The sequence below is a fragment of the Sander lucioperca genome, chromosome 1 (genome assembly GCF_008315115.2).
Source record: "Sander lucioperca isolate FBNREF2018 chromosome 1, SLUC_FBN_1.2, whole genome shotgun sequence".
In the NCBI taxonomy this organism is placed as follows: Eukaryota; Metazoa; Chordata; class Actinopteri; order Perciformes; family Percidae; genus Sander; species Sander lucioperca.
In genome coordinates this window covers 23,351,001-23,370,130 of record NC_050173.1, presented here as the reverse complement: position 1 = coordinate 23,370,130, position 19,130 = coordinate 23,351,001, and the positions used below count along the sequence as shown (strand labels likewise).

At 38.8% G+C, this 19,130-nt stretch overlaps 3 protein-coding genes across 8 annotated transcripts in view; 1 reads left to right on the top strand and 2 right to left on the bottom strand.

Moving 5' to 3' along the window:
* The window catches only part of plcd1a (phospholipase C, delta 1a), a 32,435-nt gene extending 31,423 nt beyond the window's left edge, over positions 1 to 1,012 (top strand). For all 3 annotated transcript variants that reach the window (XM_036000943.1, XM_031281969.2, XM_031281968.2), the window contains one exon: positions 104 to 1,012. In XM_036000943.1, the coding sequence (XP_035856836.1) occupies positions 104 to 195 (92 nt within the window). In that variant the 3' untranslated portion in view covers positions 196 to 1,012. The remainder of the gene's footprint in view (positions 1 to 103) is intronic.
* vill (villin-like) lies at positions 1,012 to 15,748 on the bottom strand. 2 transcript variants are annotated; one of them, XM_031281966.2, is made up of 21 exons: positions 15,526 to 15,748; positions 14,292 to 14,330; positions 10,989 to 11,072; positions 10,815 to 10,889; positions 10,490 to 10,689; positions 9,970 to 10,078; positions 9,538 to 9,648; positions 8,657 to 8,862; positions 8,474 to 8,552; positions 8,282 to 8,380; positions 7,944 to 8,097; positions 7,587 to 7,687; positions 7,322 to 7,459; positions 7,050 to 7,208; positions 6,582 to 6,761; positions 6,307 to 6,452; positions 5,754 to 5,898; positions 3,029 to 3,217; positions 2,656 to 2,724; positions 2,112 to 2,447; positions 1,012 to 1,463 (listed from the first exon to the last, which is right to left on the bottom strand). In XM_031281966.2, the coding sequence occupies exons 1-21, from the start codon at positions 15,568 to 15,570 to the stop codon at positions 1,350 to 1,352; spliced, it is 2,778 nt and encodes a 925-aa protein (XP_031137826.1). In that variant the 5' UTR covers positions 15,571 to 15,748; the 3' UTR covers positions 1,012 to 1,349. The 2 variants fall into 2 exon arrangements, with proteins under 2 accessions (XP_031137826.1, XP_031137827.1); XM_031281967.2 differs by lacking the exon at positions 2,656 to 2,724.
* Positions 15,749 to 17,351: 1,603 nt separating this feature from the next.
* ctdspla (CTD (carboxy-terminal domain, RNA polymerase II, polypeptide A) small phosphatase-like a) overlaps positions 17,352 to 19,130 on the bottom strand; it is a 31,090-nt gene continuing 29,311 nt past the window's right edge. For all 3 annotated transcript variants that reach the window (XM_031281971.2, XM_031281972.2, XM_031281970.2), the window contains one exon: positions 17,352 to 18,545. In XM_031281971.2, the coding sequence (XP_031137831.1) occupies positions 18,420 to 18,545 (126 nt within the window). In that variant the 3' untranslated portion in view covers positions 17,352 to 18,419. The remainder of the gene's footprint in view (positions 18,546 to 19,130) is intronic.

Sequence of the window (19,130 nt, the reverse complement as noted above, 5' to 3'; positions counted from 1 at the left end):
TATGTAAATCGTTTGACTTTAGTTTTTGTGTTCCCTATCATTTATGAAGTGTTTTTGACTCTAATTTGCTGACAATGCTAAAACCCACTTCCTTTTTTTCCAGGCTATCGCCACGTGCCGCTGCTCACCAAGAGAGGTGCCGTCATCTGCTCAGCCGGACTCTTTGTGCATCTCATGCTCGTGGACGCAAAGTAAGCTCGCCTTTGGAAAAGCCTTCACGCCAGCAACAGCATTTATTTTTTAAAACTCTAAAGGAATTTGTCCAGTTTGATAACTTAATAATTTACCTCTGATCAAATGTTTAATGGAGAGAGAAAAAAAGAATGTCTATCATCGGGTGGTGCTGACTCACCGTTGTCTGCCTAACACTTTCTGGTCATTGTATAATTTTAGCTTTCTTCAAATAAAGTTGAGTGTGAGCTCCTGTGTGGTAGCAATGAATGGAAATGTGAATGAAAGAGCAGTGTGGGATATTATTTAATGAAAGTCATTAAACTGTATTTGCCATATTGGGGAAAAGTATAATAATTAGAGGAGTAAGGTGTGAATTCCAGCTTAAGATATTTTTTATATAGTATTTACGTTTTTTACAGATTTCTTTACGGGCTTTATATTTCCCTTCGGGATCATACAAATCATGCTCATGGAAACAATGTATTTGTCAAGAAGCACAACAAGCACTTAACTGTTTCTTAGTTTTAATGTCGTAATGATGTTGGTCACTGGAGCAACAGTATGAAAAGCATGATATTGAGAGTCACATGTCTGTGTTCAAGTGTCTATTCATTTTGTATGCCCTGCAGAGCGGACTGCTCCAATATGTTTGTTAATGTTTTCATTTTTGTTAGATACTTTATACTTCCTTTTGACTACTGATATGATGAGCATATCAAGAAATTAACTACCATATATGAACATGCTCTTAACATATTGAACGTTAGTTTACATTATCAAGTATTTCATGTCAAACAAATCTTACTATCTCTCAAATAAAACAAGCAGAGTCCCTGATTGAAGGTTTTGTGTGTTTATTCATGATTTAAGTGATTCAGCCAATGACCATAATATCTTGAGAAAACTTGATCATGGTGTGATCAGCGTAAAACATTGAAAAATATAGATAAATATAAAGCATAACATTTGAAAATAGTCCTAGTGTAAGTCATGATTTAGTTTTTTTTTTTTATCACAATCATGTTATTAAGCTAATTCTAGTAGACATTTTAATAATTGTAACTCGGTTGATGGTGAAATGATCAAGGCCTCTACCAATTCCGTATTTCAGCTAGCAGCTAAAATGCTACCTTTGTTTTAAAGGCTTGACAATGACTTCATGTAATCCAACTTTTTCAGAAAAGTCCTGATTTTTTCTTCATGTCACTCTGCCTCCACTTTGGCAGGCGCATGAAGTCTGAGCGACTCGTTCCGAGCAGGTTCTCAAAATCCGCATCAGACAGGTAGTCCTGAAATCAGAGCAGAGGGGAGGACCAGGACAGAAAACGGTTAGGCTGACCTCTACTGTACACACTGCGTTATAACATCAGGATACACACACTGATTATAACATGCTTAGCACCTCCCACTGAATCACATCATCTTTACAGCCATGGAAGGATTGTGAGACAACAGGGACCTTAGCACAGACTTATAAAAGGCCCTTCCGTACATAGGGGTGGGGGACAGTGTCTCTTTCTGGTTGTTTTGTGTCTCTGTAGTTATTTTGTTTCTCTTTTGTAGTTATTTTATTGTCTTTATATTCATTATGTGTCTCTTTGTAGTTATTTAGTGTCCTCTTATAATCATTTGTGTCTCCTTGTAGTCATTTTGTGTTTTTTTGTAGTCATTTTGTGTCTCCTTGTAGTCGTTCGTGAGTCTTTGGAGTCATTTTGTTGGTTTGTAGTCATTTTGTTTCTCTTTGTAGTCATTTTGTGTCTCCTTGGAGTCATTTTGGATCAGTAGCACATGACATAATCAGGACATCCCTTCTTTCATCTGAGCTGTGACTTTCCAACAAGAAGGCACATTCACTAAGCCATCCACGCTTGCAGTAATCACACCTAGCACATAATGACTTCCATGTTTTTGCAACAGATCCATAATACTGCACCCACCTCTCTCTGGCTGGGGTCCACCCCCTGCGGTAGCTCACTGGGAGACTTGTTGATGAGGAGCTCTGGGTCCAGATACATCCCAGAGCCTCCAGCAGAGGGGGACACAGTGCCACCAGCGGGGGATGATGGAGTGTAGCTAGAGGAGGGGGACTGGGTCATGGACGCAGAAGACTGAGCTCTCTGTGTGGACGGGCTGGTGGGAGTAGAGGGTCTGGGGGACAGATCGCCTCCGTGGAACCTGTAGACTGGAGGGGAGCTTGTGGGGCCTCCTGGAGCCCTGTTACCACCGCCACTAACCCCAACAGGACTTTTATTGAGTTTAGTATTGTTCAGATCCTGCAGACGTAGGACATGGGTGAGTGAAATCCTATTTTTGGTGGAATTTTACATGACATTTGGGAGAAAAAATCCCAAATGTAAACATTTCAGATTAGTGAAAGTGTCATTGAACACATTACACATTAGTCGTTATTACATTTGTGATATTGTGATATTAGTACATTTAGTCAATTAATGAAAGGATTAGTGTCAATCAATCACTTACAACAGTGATCTGTGAGAGAGATGCTGGATCACTCAGCTTTTTTTTCATTTCCTCATAAGAGTTGCCTCCCTGTAGAGAAGATCAAGTGAGCCAGGATAAAAAACTCGTAAGCATGCAGGGTTGTCTTCATCTTCAAACAATCTATAAATCATCCACATGTGACTGTATGTTCTTTCTAATTTTTGAAATGATTCTTTCACATGTGATATTTGTGTCTCTTTTCAATCATCTGTGTTGATGTAATGGAAAAGTACAGTCATAGAATACTATTACTAGTGATTTGTAATTTGTAATTGTTTAATCATGCTGCATTACTGTATCAAACATAATATAGTGCCTCTCACTGAGATCAAAGAGCATATAACAAACTCACGCTCCACTTATGAGGATCCCATGCATTGAACCAGCCAGTGAAGGTGGGCGGTTCGTATCCCTGTTTGACAATGATTTTGGGTGTGTCGGGGTCGCGGCCTGCAGGGTGGGTCCTCAGATATTCTTGTGCACTGTTCCATGCCTCCTTAGCCTCATACTGGTTGGCTGAGTTTCCAACCCACAGGAAAATCTGAAGGGATTAGGAGAAAGAAGAAAAAGAGAGATGAATCCCTTCCAGAGCACTGTAAACATTTAATCAAGTAGGCTACTGTTCAGTACAGCATTGAGGTACTTTACTTCAGTATTTCATTTTTGTGCTTCTTTATACTTTTTAGACAAAATCCCCTTGCTGGGGACTAAGAGCATTTTCCCCACTGGCAACTTGGTAAACTATTTTCATTATTTAAAAAAAATAAGGAACATTTTAAACACTTCTGTAGTCTATTACATTGAACAAACACTTTCACAAAAGGTTATATATCTAAAAAAGCATATTTTATGCTATGACGTTGAAAATACAAAATAAATAGAATAGGCTAATACAAAATAAAACGTGTGCATTAGGAGGAGTTTTGATTGGCACGTCTGATGCAGTCAAATGTGCGTTAGCAAGTTCGATGTGTTTCCACACTACAACGGTGTAGCAATGCCGACACATCAATTGTCATACATAGCCAACCAGTTTACCACTCTCTCTGGGTTGCAGCACAACACCGGGAACCCGCAGACATGTCTTCCAGCTCTGGCATTTCATTTGCGCTGGCCGTAGTGTGATTGACTCGCACGCAAGTCCGATTGTTGTGCTAAAATCAGTACATGTTGCTAACGGCGTACGGCTAAAGGTTACCGGGCGGAACTTGGGCATTGTTAGTTCCGGATTATGAGCATTAATATATAGACCGTATTCTGCGTGTATCGGGCCGTGACGGTTCGGCACAAATAGTAAAACATGATGCATTGTTACCTGTAACAATCTTCCTCTTATCGAGTCGTTTTGTTCTGAAATTGAGTCCCTATAGCTATAGTTTTGGGAATTTCAGTTAAGACCTAAAAACTATGAACTATGAAATATTCTCACTGCACTGCAAAATAGGATTTTTAGGACTAAATTATATAGATATAAATGTTCTTGTAAGATTCAGTTTCAGTTTGGACTGAGACAGAATGATTCTGGTTTATTTTGTTATGCTCATTCAAGAGAGGCTTTTCATAATAAGAGACCTCTTTATGATGCTGTCCTCTGAGCGCCTGACAAAAGGAAAACACAAAATTTCATGTGGGATTTGAACCCACAACCTTCAAACATATCCACTTCTTTTCTACCACCTGAACTATCAGTAATATGATGGGAATTTATCACAGACAATAATTAGTCAGCCATTCAGTGTATGTTTATCAGTGTGAATCTGTTTCAGTGTGAACAGGTGTCCGGCTGTCAATTAAGGCACCGTGGATAAGGACACCGACTGGCAACATGGAGACTTGAGTTATGCCACACAAGCTTGTGGGGATTAATGTGTATGTGTATGTGGGATCATTTGTCTGCTCAAAACAACAAACACTTAAAATTTGATACGCTGCATTCACAAACATTGTCATTTCGTGTCGCATCGATTTCAACTTGCGAATTTCAGAATTTCCAGCATCAACCAACGAGGAGGGATCAGAGAAAACGTAAGTCCATGTGAGCCCAGGTGGTCGAGCTACCTAGCTTGACGGACACTTTTGCTGCTTTTGTTATCACTTTACATCATCTGCAGTGTTTTAGTCTGTAGGCTGTACAAAATAACATTACAGATAAACACATTCAATTAAGATGCCAATTTGAGGTTAATTAATGGTAATATTAATATTTATTATTATATAAAAGAAGTTTAATATTTATTGTTTTATTTATTGTATACATACAATAAATAAAACAATAAATATTGGAATAGCCTGCCCCCCACAATAAGGGACCGTCCCACATACATCAATTTTAAAACTCATTTAAAATTCTGGCTTTTAGAAAACCAAAGCTGCACTCACTTTTAACTGCCTCACACATGTCACTGTGTGTGACAATCACATGTTCTGTTGTATTTTGTCTTGACTGTTGTTGTTAGTGTTTGTCTTGCCTCTCAAACTATGAGGGTGTTGCATGCTTGTTACTGTTTTTATGTTTTTCTTTTTATGTATCTGCCTGGGGACAATAGATGAAAATTAGCTATGGTGCTAACTCTAGCATATTTACATTGTGTACTTGTACTGATGTCCATTAATATGCGCTGTCCCTATCTATATAAACAATTAAATAAAAAATGAAAATATAAGAGGGTTAATTATTTGCCTCTACAATTTAAGAGTTTAAAAAAAAAAAAAAAAAAAAAAAAAGAACTACATTTTTTTTGTTTCTTCTGTATTTTGAGCTGATCTTATATCCCCTCATAAGAGTTTATTTATGGATTATGTGAATAATATAAGAAGTTTTTAAGAGAAACAAATCGCATAAAATGTACCAAATATTGGTCACTGGTGGACTGGGGCAGCCCCACCCCCCCGTGCCACCATTATTCGGGGGGAAAAGCCACCACAAAAATGCCCTAGTGGATGCCCCTATGGTAGATAAAATATGATAAAATGCTCTGTAAGGTGTCCTTCCAGTGAAGAAGGCATGATGCAGTGCCATAAAAGCTGCCTTAAAACTTTCTACATGCTGGTGCCCTCAGTCCACCACTGCCTCTCACCTCCTCCCAGGTGTCCAGCAGCATGACATCCTCCTCGTCCAAGTCGCTCTGGGCGAAGTCATCCACCTCGGTCATTCTGAACTGACCTGTCTGATTGGAGCATTCAAACAGTCGGGGACTGTGGGGAGGCTCCTCCCTCTGCAGTCTGAAACAACACACAACTGTATAATCTGCTGTGTGTGTGTGTGTGTGTGTGTGTGTGTGTAGACTATATTTCAGATGACATTGGGCATATTCCACTGACCTTGATAAGAAAATAATCCATGCCGATTTAAATGTGAGTTTATTATTGTTTCAAAATATGATTAAAGCGCATTTTGGACATTTTGGATGTTGTTATTGTTATTTTGTTGCTTTTTATGATATAATATAAAGTAAAAAGAAAATATGTAGAGAACAACGAGGCCTGGGTGAATGCTTATTGTTATTAATATCTGGCTGCTGAAGTATCATTAAGCAAGAAACCCAACCAGTCCAATTTCTCTTGAGATTGCTATAATATCACAAAAAAAGCCTGATTCAAAAGTGTGATATTGCTGCTGTCTGTGTTTACCTCTTGTCACTGGCATAGGGAGCCTTTCCTCCCACAGCTACCCAGAATTCAGCTGGCTCCTGGCCCTCCATCACCACCTGCTTGTCCTGCTTGGACAGCACATCAGACATCGCTCTCCCCATCACCCTCTCATCCCCGCTGCAGCCCTGGAGACAGACAGAAGTACACATTAAGCAAACACAGATTTGTGTGAAAATGCAAACACACAAACACAATTCATGTTTTCATGTGAGGCTTTTTCAGCTTGTTATTGTGTTCCATAACAAAGCGTGTACCTTTCCATACCACAGGTAGATTATATGGTCGGTCTTCAGCAGGAAAACATCGTTGGTGTTGAGAGACGAGGCCCGTGCCAGCACTTCAGTGGCCTTGGTGTTCAGCTCATTAGTCCCTCTGACCTGGAATAGCCTGGCACCTCCATCAGGGGTGACCACGCCAGGTCGGCCTGTACCACCCTAAAGACACACACACACACACACACACACACGCACGCACGCACGCACGCACGCACACATGTACACACACACACACACACATGCAGTAATATAGGAGAGACAATATAGGATTCATGTCTTTATGATGTCTTGATCACTTTTCAGAAATACAAATTTTCTTATTGCAGTAATTATTCCTCCAGCCTTCTACTACAATTGCACACACAGTCAAGATAAAGGCCTTTTTTTGTTGCATTTGAGCATTTTTACTCCATCAAAAAAATAAATATTCAGTGTGAAAAATCGCACCTCGAAGATGACGAGTTTGCCTTTGAAAATAGCAAGGAAATGGCGAGGCTCCTTTCCCATGACCACCCTGACCTGGACCGGGGATCCATTGTACTTGTTATCAATATTGACAGCCTGGTAGGCGCAAGCTGTGATCTCATCTTTAGTGGCATGACGGCCCTGGTGTAAGAATCATCAAATCAAGTTAATACAGAATAGCTGTTGTTTTTTTTATTTATAAGAGATAACAAATTAAAAAAAAAGGAAAATATTCCAACTGTGATGATACTGACCTGCCACATGTAGAGTATGTACTGCTTCTGGTTTGATCTTTGATATGTGTACAGCACCAAGTAGCAGTCTCCTCCATAAAACTGTCCATACGTATTTGGATTTACTTCTGCCAGCTCCAAGTTCTCAATACGCCACACCTGACAAAAAGTAAAATGTTTTAGCATTCTTCCCTCTCATGATGTAGATCAGCTCTGTCATTGAAGCTGAAGTCTGTCTCCCTTTTTGTGTTTGTGTGTATTTTGGCTTCAGACAAAGTTTCCTCACCTTAACATCTCCAGAGGCATCATCCACCATGCGCTGCTGTGCTGCCAGTTCAGGACGTGCGTGGAGCTCCATTGTATCAAACTTTACTTGGTCTACCTTTGCTGTATAGAATCCCAAAGTGTTTGGTATCAAACAAGTAAATAAGACATTAAAAAAAAAAAAAATAATTATATACAAACAAAATATATATCTAATCATGAAATTGTAAAAGATTTTGTTATATAGAAACTGCTAAAATTAAATAAAAATGAACTACAATTAGCTATTTTATTGTGAAAAGAAGCAGGATAAAAATGTTTTCTTTTAAAGCTATCTGACCCAGATGTGGATTAATTAAAGGTTATGTATTTATGTTACCTATCCTTCCCATACTGTAGGTGGTACCAAGACCCTGAGTTTGCTCTCTATCTCTCCAGGATTTGAACAAGTGCTTGAACATTGCTGACTCTCCTCCCTCAGTCATCACATTCACATTGGTGCTGTATGGGTAGTTCTTGGCTTTGATGTAGCCCTGGTAGAAAAGATGATAAATTATTACCATTTAATTTGGTGATCCACGCAAAAAAAGAACCGTGATATTGAATAATTATAGAGTTCGATATATAGAACATCTTTTAAGGGAGATTTATGTAGAGTAAGTATTGCTCTAGCTGCACTTCTTACTGTACATATGTGCATTGAGTAATTTAACTCACCACTGCCCTGTTAAGAGCTTCTTGCCGCTCTTCCTTGGAGGCCTGTTTTCCTTTCCACACCATCACATTAGAGCCTCTCTGGTCCAAGATGTAACAGTCCTGACAGTGAGAGAGAAAGAAACAATGAACAATGAGACAGGGCCCATAATAACAGTCTCTAAGGAACATGTTCAAAGGATGAAAGAGAATTACAGAGGAGTGCAGCAGATCTTGCGTTAGAGGCTGCGTGGCCACTTCTTGAACCACTAGATTCCCGCTATTTTCAAAAACGCTGAGGGGAAACACAAGCAAAAACAGTGTTTGATTTTATTAAATGCCTGAAATATTGACTTCATGTTGCAGAAATGATGCAATGGACCAAGAAAAAGTCCTTACTGGTAGAGTCTGACATTGGTGTTTTGGACCTGGTCAGGTTCGTCATCAGGAATGGCCTCCTTCAGCTGCCCAGTTCTTTGGCCGAGCACCGCCATCATGACTTTCATGAGCTCTGGAGAGGCCTGCTCATCGTTGCCCTCCACCAGACCAATCTGAGCTCGACCTCCTCTCTCCCTGTCCCGGATGTCCTGAGCCAACAAGATGGCCTTCAGAAAAGGGAGAGGGGAGAGAAAATATGTATGAGGTCAATGTGTGTGCAAAAATCTGGCTCAAATGTTGTTTTGAGTTATTTAGCTTTGTATTGTTTTACCATGAAAATGCACTTTTTTTGTTAATTGTCACAGACTTCACAAGAAATCCACAATATGGAAAGTTTAATTTTATTATCATAACACTGAGACTTTACCTACAAATGAATCAAAATCATATATTTGTTGCTAAATAAAGCTACGTACAGTTCCTAATTTTCATTGTCTGTAATGGGGATTATCTTCAGTTGTGAGGTTCTTGTAATTTACTTGAGTACTTTTATTTAATGCTACTTCAAACTTCTACTCCACTACATTTATATGATGGCTATTGTAGCTACTTTGCAGGTTCAGATTTTACATGCAGAACATATGATCATTTTCTAAAAAATGATTTGTTATTAAGAATTTAAAATGTACTCCACCTCGACCAGCATGCTACTTACGTGTTAGTACATCAATAATAAGAATCCTTTTGATACCTAAAGTATGTTTTGTTAGATAGATACTTTTGTACTTTTACTTAAGTAAACATTTGAATGCAGAACTTACACTATTTCTTTTACTTAAGTAAACGTCCCGAGTACTTCTTCCACATCTGCTCTTTTACAACCAATCAGAGTGGAGGATTACCTTGAGCTTCTCTCTCCTGTTGCTCTGGGGGCCGTTCCACTGCACTATGGCTTTCCCCATATCCAGCAGGAATATATCTCCATTGTTAAAGCTGTTCCATGACACCTCCACCTGCACACATCCACAAAAATGGATTTAACAGGATAGAGAGTTATCAACCTTTATTCAAATGGACAGTACATGCTGTTGTAAAACCAATAAAAAAACGTTCTGAAAAACAAATGTTGTAAGCATAGGAACATTTTATTCAAATACCACACGGTCATAGCACTCCTCAGGTAATTAACACCTACTTTGACAGCTATGGCAACAAGCACGCCATAATTTGTTTAAGAGGGAGTGTCAACGCCCCTTGGAGCGTGGTTGTGTGAAGCCTGTGATAGCGCCAGTGGGAGGTACAGGGAAATCCTGTCATCGCCCTTTATATTATACCTCTGTCGCTGTGACATGCTTCCTCCCTTTGACGCGTAGCAGTCGCAGGACGTTGTAGACATTTGTGTCAACATGATGAAAACCTGAGGCCACTCCACCCTTCTTGTAGCTGTGGAGAGATCAGCGCACATTACCAAAGTTCAAGCGTCATAAAACTGAAGCACACACATGAAGGGGAGTTATTGCAAAAGCACCTGAGTGCATTTCTTGTTTTGTTAATTTTGAAGTTTAACCTCAATGTTACATTGAGGTTAAACGTCAAAAAACCTTGAAGCAACAACACAATGAAAAGTCATAGGTTAATAAACTGCGAGAGACGAAACTGCTTTTCTTTGCTAAGCCTCAACAAAGCAAGTTTAATTTGTGTCATAATGATTTCATGCAGAGGGATTACTGTTTTAAGCCATGTTTTAGGAAGATTACAGCACAAGTGTGTGTGTGTGTGTGTGTCTCTCTCTCTCCCTTTCTTTCTTCACCACCCCCTTCTAGGTCACACACCAGCCCTTTATCTTTGACTCACATGAGGCCATTTTTGAAGTAGCTCCTGAAAAGCGGTGACTCGTTACCCTGCACCTCCCTGTGCTGGACCGGACTCCCACCTAGGTGCTCGTCCAGCTTGGTGACGTAGATGGCTGCTGCACCTTGCTCATCCTGAGAGGAGGAGTTCCCTATCCAGTAGTGGATGTCAGCCGACTGGCCTGAGCCCTTGCTCTGATTTATCTGGTGAAAAAACACAGAAAATCCAAGACTCACACTTACACACATACGATCAAGGCATATTTAAATCACGTGCACTTCATTAGTGTTGTTGAGCCTCTTGGGAAAATAGCCAGCATTACACTCACATAAATAACAATGTAACAGTCTCCCTCAAAAAAGTTACCAAAGCCTTGGGCTGGGACAGACACCATCTGCATGTTCTAAATGAGAAAATAACAAAAACATGTTTCAGGTGTCATTACATGACAGGTAATGTCCACATAGACAGTAATATGACAATTGTTCAAGGGCTGACTTACATTGATGGTCCATATCTGCAGGCCTGGCTGTCTGTTCACATTTCTAAATGTGTCTTGATTGTCATCATTCATCATTCTGCTGAACTGAAACAAACACACATGTAAAGCAAGAGACAGAGAGAATTGTCATTGTGTTTAACTATTTATCTTATGCTAAAAAAATATAAATATTTACAGGTGATTTATGCATAAGACACATTTAAGTAGGTGAGATGTATAACCAAAAGTTATACAGAAACTTTAAACATCTTAGTGTGCTAAAGCACAATATCTAATATTCTATTAAGATTTATGGTCAATGGTGGAAGGTAACTCAAGTTCTGTACTTAAGAGCAGTTTTAAAGTATGTGTACTGTATTCGAGTATTTCCATTTTGAGCTACTTTATACTTCTTTACTACTTTTCATGTTAATATTGTACTTTTACTGCACCATAATGATTTGGTGACAGCTATACTTTGCAGATTAAGATTTTACATACAAAACATTTGATGAGTTCATAAGATGTGTTGTTAAAAATGAAACCATTAAATGCATGATAAATTAGTTACAATTAGTTCTACCTCAACCAACTACAACAAAAATGCATCTTACACATTACACATCACTTAACAATAACATCAACAAGGGCCCTATTTCTGCATTAGCAAGTACTTTTGATACTTTATTTTTTCTGCTAATACTTCTAAATGTTTACTATAGTAAAAGACATACAGCAGATACGAAACAACATTAGCATTCAGTTGGAGTTGTGCTTCTGGCCAAAAGTCCAAAACTCACTCTTTTTTAGCTCTGTTTTGGTCTCCACCAACTCCTGAGGGAAATATTGGCTCTTTAGCTGCTAAAGGCTCCACTATGTTCAGTCATATAACTTTGTATGCCGTTTGGTGCTGGTCAGGTAGCGTACAGTTGTTTTTTTAGCATTTCTGCCGTAAAAGTGAATCAAAACAATAAAGTTGGGAGCGGAAAACCAAAACAATGACCTATGAAATGCTCAGTAAAGCTGAGGGAAACTACTTAGAGATGATTTTAACGCTTCTACCACCCCTGCTTATGGTCTAACAGTATTAAGTATGTTAGAACCTTAAACAGCATATTATAAAACACATACTGAATTACAACTCCTCCCAAGTACTTTAAAAGAAAAATATAGCATTTTTGAAGCCTCCTCCTCATCTCTCATCCGAGTTCCTTATCTTTTCACTGGAAACAGATTTCTGTAAAGTGAGAAGTGAACCATTTCAGAAGATTGGATGTCTGACAGTGAAACACTTCTAATCCCCCTAATGACTGTCAGCTTGGCGCCATAGCAACATGCAAGTTCTGCAATCAGTGGTGCTTAAACAGCCTCTTGACTCAGATATCAGAAACAACAGCACTGATAAGCAAACACACTGTATCACAAGCTGAGCCGAGAATGTAGGCTTAGCGGTTACACGCTGTATGGAAACAGGCTCGGTGGGACGCTGCCGGCAACATATCATAAATGCAAATGCAGGGTCCATGCATACATGATGTGATTGGCAAAAAGCTGGGGGAGCTATGGTTGCAGTCAATCTCCACAGAAATAACCCAGCTATAATTCATTGGCTCATACACACAGTCTAATCTTTTCTACAGGTGTAGGAATAAAATGTCTGGTTGGGCAGTGATTGATGGATTGGGTGGTGTAAGGTGAGGTGAGACAGTTGTACTCTACCAGGATGTTAACCACACCCTTTATTAACATTATCAAGGCTCTGGTTTTCAGGTAATCAGATAAAAAGAGGTGACACACAGAACAAACAGAAAAAAGGGTTGAGATTTAAATAACATGATAGGGCTTGGGCTTAACAGTTTTGTCGTGTCTTATGTATAATACATAAAGAGTTGAAGTTCTATAAAGTGTAGCCACAGTTGCCAAATGTAACAATTATGGGATAGCTAACACTAAATGCTGAAGCATATTGTAACAGTGGCCAGGTTTGCCAACATTAGCCACCATAAGCTGTGTCCAAGTGGGGCTGTAGCAGCTTCACTCCTGAGAGTACTAAATTGAGCAAGGGTGTGTTTTTATTGCTTATGAATTTTAATTTGAAAGAGTAAGATTGTGTTATTTCTATTTACATAATCTCACTTTAAAGCCAAATTGAAAGGTCTGCTAAAATGACCCAACTCTTTGCTTTGTATACAAACATCATTGCTTTTAATTTGCCCAACATACGATTATTGCTGACACATATAATGTGCTGTCATAATAATGCATTGTGTATAATTTTGTATTAACTGTCCTGTTTGTTTAGTGCTGTTCTGCCATTGTTTGTATGTATGTTTTAATTGTGACCTACAAAATGACTGCTGATGAAAATGAGCTTTTAGCCATCTCCGGTACAACATATCAAATAGTAATATTTATGTCCAACATTGTTCATGGTCCCATTCAAATGAATAAAATACATATTTAAATGATTTACAAAGTTTGGAAATGTTACATTATTAAAATTTTAGAAAGAACAGAGAGGAATTTTTCCTGTTGCTGAAAACCATTCATCATTATATTCCCCATTCACTGACTCAAACATCTATCGACCAAAGACCATAGACCTTTTATTATCTGGGCAAAGGAGAGGCCACACCCATGGCTACTGCACATATCAAACTGTAACTAAAATGACAGTTTCCCTCAGTATGCATATACTATTTCATATTTAAATTAACTATACATTTAAAGAGCATGATCATATTCTTTTTTTAGGTTATTTGTGATTAAATAACCACTTTTACTAGTTAGTTTATTATTTCAATTTCGTCATAAAAATTTCCTGCATAAACTTTTTAAATATATAATATCAAATCAAATCATCAAATCATTTTGATTAATTGACTTTATTACTTGACTAGATAGCGACGTTTTTTTTTGCCAGATATGGCTGTCGTAGCAACTCTGTTGTGCTTTGCAACCAGATGTATTCAAAATGTATGAAAAACAAATAATTCCTGAAAAGATCAATTGAAGATCAGCGTTGCATCCATTACTGTGACAGGAAAGACTGGTTCCACTTCAATTAACCTGCGGTGTCCATTGACTCAGCATCAACAATGAGCTTTGTTAATGCTCCAAATACCTGCTATTCCATTTAATATGACACAATTAAAAGCACCGTTTTCAAGATTTTATTCAACAAATATGATAATAAAGATCTTATTCAATGCAAACTGCAGTGATTCATATAAAGCTAGCCTAATTGATAAAGAGATAAAAAAAACTAAAAAACTAAAAACGATCTAGTGAAATTTGTCACCAAAATAAAAGTGTGGATCTTACCTTGTGTTGCGTCTGGCGGAGTGAAGTCCTCGATGTCTCCTAGAAGTTGTGGAGGTAGATTAGTAAATTAATGTATTTATGCAATAAAGTACCACTGCCTTTCCCTCCTGTGTGCAATCTGGAGTGTGTGAGGCGGAGAAGGCTGGGTGTAGGATATTTGTCTCCACACCCAGGTTTGAACACACCTGCAATTTCCTGCCTCAATATTTACAGTGCAACCACCTTAAATACGCCTCTTCCTACATTGTTTCCCAGCCCCCTCTAAAAAGAAAAAAAATGTTTTGAAGTGGAGATTCTGGCTTGGTTTAAGGCTGAATTAAGGAGCTAGACTTGCGAAATGCAGCACAAAGGAGGAAATCATCCTTAACTGAAGTGAGATAGACTTAAGCCTCACTCAAGGTCCTGATTGTGCTTCAAGTAGTCAGCCGGAGTTGTGTTTATGTTCGGCTGAGCCCCCAGCACCACAGCGGGCATTACAGGGGCCACTTGACACCAATTATTCATTCCACAACTGTTACACCTAGCAGATGGGGGAATTGTACTCAAGGAGCTCCGAGTGGTATTGGAAAGGAATCAGAGGCTTTCTGTGGCTAAGTCTCTCATTCTGTGCCTACTCACATCACAGACAATCGAAGAGAGGAACGCTTGACATTATTGAAGGTTTACAGCTCAGGGCTTTGATCTCCCAAAAGAGAAAGTATTGGCAGCTTGTGTTTACATTTGTTTGCTAAATGTAGAGATGATTAATATGCTGTATCCAAAGTGATTTGCACACTTTTTTTGAAGTATTAAGACAAGAAGAGTCTTTGCAGAGTGTAGATGTTAATCCATAGTCACAACACTGAATTGTAAGGAAACATGCCAGAGAAATAAGTTGTGGGTGAGTTGTTTTTACAGCGAAGGATAACCTTGAAACTGACGAATCACAAAACCAACGCTCTGGTATTTCACTACCAAAAGCATAAAACCCTGCTTCTGCTGTCATACCAAATATTCCAAACCGTGTAAACAATCTGTAAACTTCCTCTGTTGCACATAGCAGTCAGTGCCTGAATCATGGATGAGGTTCCCTGCTGATGTTTTCTGTTCAGGGATACATCTATTACACTTGTCTTTGTCTTATATAGTTCACACAATCCCTGCCAGGAAATCTGAAAAACAGATTGTTACGTAACTAACCTGGTTTTCATGTTAACAAATAGCTTCAATTCAACAGGCTGAAAGTTTTTCTTACCTTTGACCACGGCTTTTCATTTTTAGATTCAATCCTGGGCTCCATTATGACAATGTGATCATTTCAACAACGTGGTAAACTTCAGTCCCCACGTAGCTGAGGAACAAGTGGAAAATTAAAAGAAAAAAGCCTCTACAAGAGTTCTTCAGGCTTGAACAATATGCTCTGTAATGCCTAATCCACTGCTGCAGTTAAAGTGGCTGCAGTTAAAGTGGCTGCTACGTAAGCGGAAGCTAAAAGTTCACATCAAGATATCACATGAAGCTTAGCTCCTCTTGGTTGCACATTAACCAGTTTATATCCATATTATTAATGTAGCTGCAGATCATTGAACCTAGCAGACAATGGCGCTCAAACCTTTGTTTAAGGAGTCAGTAGTGCCCTCTTAAATGCGTGTGTAATAAAGCACATTGTACTTTTAGGATGTTATTTAGCCGTGATTCTGCATTTGTTGAATTCATTTTAGATTACATAAAATGTATTGATTGCATGATCAAACTTTTTTCCTGAGCACTTTAAGGACTTCTTGTCTATGTTGTCACAACAACTAACAAAACAAAACACAATTCCATGACAACTGAGATCATGTGATATGATCAAAAGCTCCAGAACAGCTACTAAATGAACCTCATGAGTGACATTGTTTTGTCAATTGCTGTTTTCCAAGGTCAGGAATGAAGTTTGAATCTCAAACTTGTGACAATTTACAGTAAAATACCTATTTAGATAGCCTAACATCGCCAGACCAAATCGCAAATGCGAGTTAGCCTGGAACCTCTCAGTTCATTTTTGATTTTTAACGGGCGTAGACCAAAATGCCTCTGGACGCAATTGGATAGAACCATAACCAATCAGAGCACTGAAACATGTGAAGTAGCGCTGAGCAGCAGACAAATGCAAACAGACTACAGCATGGAGAGATGAGCTGTGATGGTGAAGCATTAATATGTCTGTGACTTAATGTTGAAAATAGTAGTCCTATTCCCGGCGCGAGCCAAAAATGAAATCATTACGTATTGTGAGTAAACTGCGAAGGCTCTGTAAGTTGTCAGTCATTGTAACAAACCGACCCAATAGGAGATAAACGGTTGTGATGGGCCCTGCTAGGGCGTGGTTGGCTGGAAATCTGCCTGTAAGGGAGGGGTACCAGACCATATCTGCCAGAACAAATTAAACATAAGCTCGCAGATGTGTCTGGTTCCCAGGCTGCTGTTTAGATTTTTCAAAATGCAAACTAAAATATTCAAAAATCTACCCCTCATGCATCTGGTTTTCTAGCCACTAGGGGGCAGCAGAACAAGATGTGAACCATAGACTGTAAATATGAATGTAATATTAACAGTCCATGATGTGAACACAACATTGGCATATTGTCTCCTTTTAAGTTGATATGTCGAACTTGTTAGCGAATAGTTGCTTATTTACACTTCTAGCTGACATAAAGCAACATTGCCATTTGGACCTGACAAATGCAAGTCCAATACTCTCTTTTAGCTCGTTTTTTGGTCTCCACCAACTCCTGGTGAAAATATCTGGCTCTTTATCTGCTAAATGCTCCATTACGTTCACCAGCTAGTGACTTACTTTTTCTATCTACTGTTTGGTGCTGAGCTAGCAGCGTACAGTTGGTTTATTAGAGTGTTTTTTTTTGACTGAAAACATCTGAGACATACAGTCTCGGTGATAGCAGTCGGGTGATCATTTTCTGTGGGTTTGTCATTACAAGCGGCTCGTTTCACGTTACATATAGTCATTTAATTCCATGTTAATATAAAAAAATGAAATATAGCAGCTTTAAAGTCTGTTAAATACACCATGGTACAAACTGACAGTGTGCAAACCTGCAACTTTAATAATGTTGTACAGTCCGATTTCAACAGCAGTCTTTACAATGCACCCAACCCCTTTTTCCCCAATAAATAGAATTTTATTTCATGTACTCTAAGCTAATTATTATATCTTCCTCAAAAGTTTAACATTTATTGGTGGACGGTGATATCATCACAAAAGTTTCTTTTCTTTTCTTTTTTCAACAATAAAGTGGGGTTTCAATGTCTTTAAGGTTTATCCATTTACAGTCACTGTCAAGGATCAAATGACGCCATTCAGTTACAAATCACATTGAACTGTAGAAATCTTTGGTAAATTTAACAATTCATTGTTGCTTAATTCAAAAGCAAAGTATCATCCAGGTCTAAGAGGCTAGTTGGATACATTTCTAGAAATTATTCTTTTCTGTTTTCTCAGATTAAATGACAATTACCAAAGACTTACTTCCAACTTTACTTTAAGGATTTAGTTAATACGCATTTGGAGATTTGAGTAAATATGCAGCATAAAAATGTGCACCCCATAACCCGACACAACAAAATCAGCACAGTAATGAAGGCACTTCATTCTGTAAGAGAAGATAAATCACAGTTGTTTAAATAAAAGGTCAGACAAGATATAACAGCCTGCATAGCACAGCTCAACACAAAAAAACTATAAGGTCACCCATTCTCGGAAAAAAAACCCTCTTCGTCCGGATTATTTTTGGTAACTAAAATATTACTTGATAGAATAGTAAAACCTCCGCTCTCTGATATAAAATTACTTTGTGTATGTCTTGCTTAGAAACATATAGTATGTACATACAGTGATATCATATTTTGTCAGTCAAGAGTCCTGTACAAAGAGTCCAAGAATCCAGACATGGTAAGAATCCATACAGTTGTTGTCTCTAGATTTCATCATGACCGGAGCGTTTGCCTGAGGCCCTCAGATTGAGAGCCACAGGTGGGACTCCCAGTGCCGGTTGCAGTATGTGAGCCGGGCTGCGGGGCCGTGGCAGCCAGGTGAGGCCTCCGTGCAGTGGAGCCAAGGCAGGAAGAACCAGCTGGAGCTGCCGTCTGCTACCTGTTCCTCAGGCTCTGTAACAGACTGTAAACATCCTCCTCCTTACTGAGGCCCTCAAACAGAGGAATCAGGTCCAGCAGCTCCGTGTCTGTCATGTCTTCAAACCAGGACTGCACTGGGACCTGTGGAGAGAGAGGGAACCGAAAAGACAGGTTTTTTTTATTTGAAGGCAGAAAACACAGCCGACAGTTGATGCTAAAGTGCTGCATTATAGGTGTGGAGATGGTGCGAGTTTTATGTAAATAATGAATGGGGGAAATGCATCAAAGGCATGAAGAGTGGCAGCAGCTCTATTGAGCAACTTCTCCACAGAGGAGAGAACTCTCATAACACTGAGAACACTGCCTCTGGCTCAACGCCATTTCTAAAACAACAAAGCCAATTAAAACTGACAATGCCTAGCAAGTATAATCATTTACCATCATTAGTAACTTTATAACTAACTTATTTCTGTTGTACCAGTGTATTTTGACCCCATTTTTAGTCAGCATTTGTGGGTTTTAAAACCACACCATAATACATAAAGTCTCATTGTAGCTCCCATTTATATATGCAGATTCACCTTAAAAATCTGTCAGAAATGTTCATTGTTTAGACGTCAACATGAGTTGATATTCTTAAGATTTCTGAAACTCTTGCAACTAAAGCGTGAACAAAAGCAGTAGCATTATTATATTATATATTTCTGTATACCCCTAAAAAGTGAC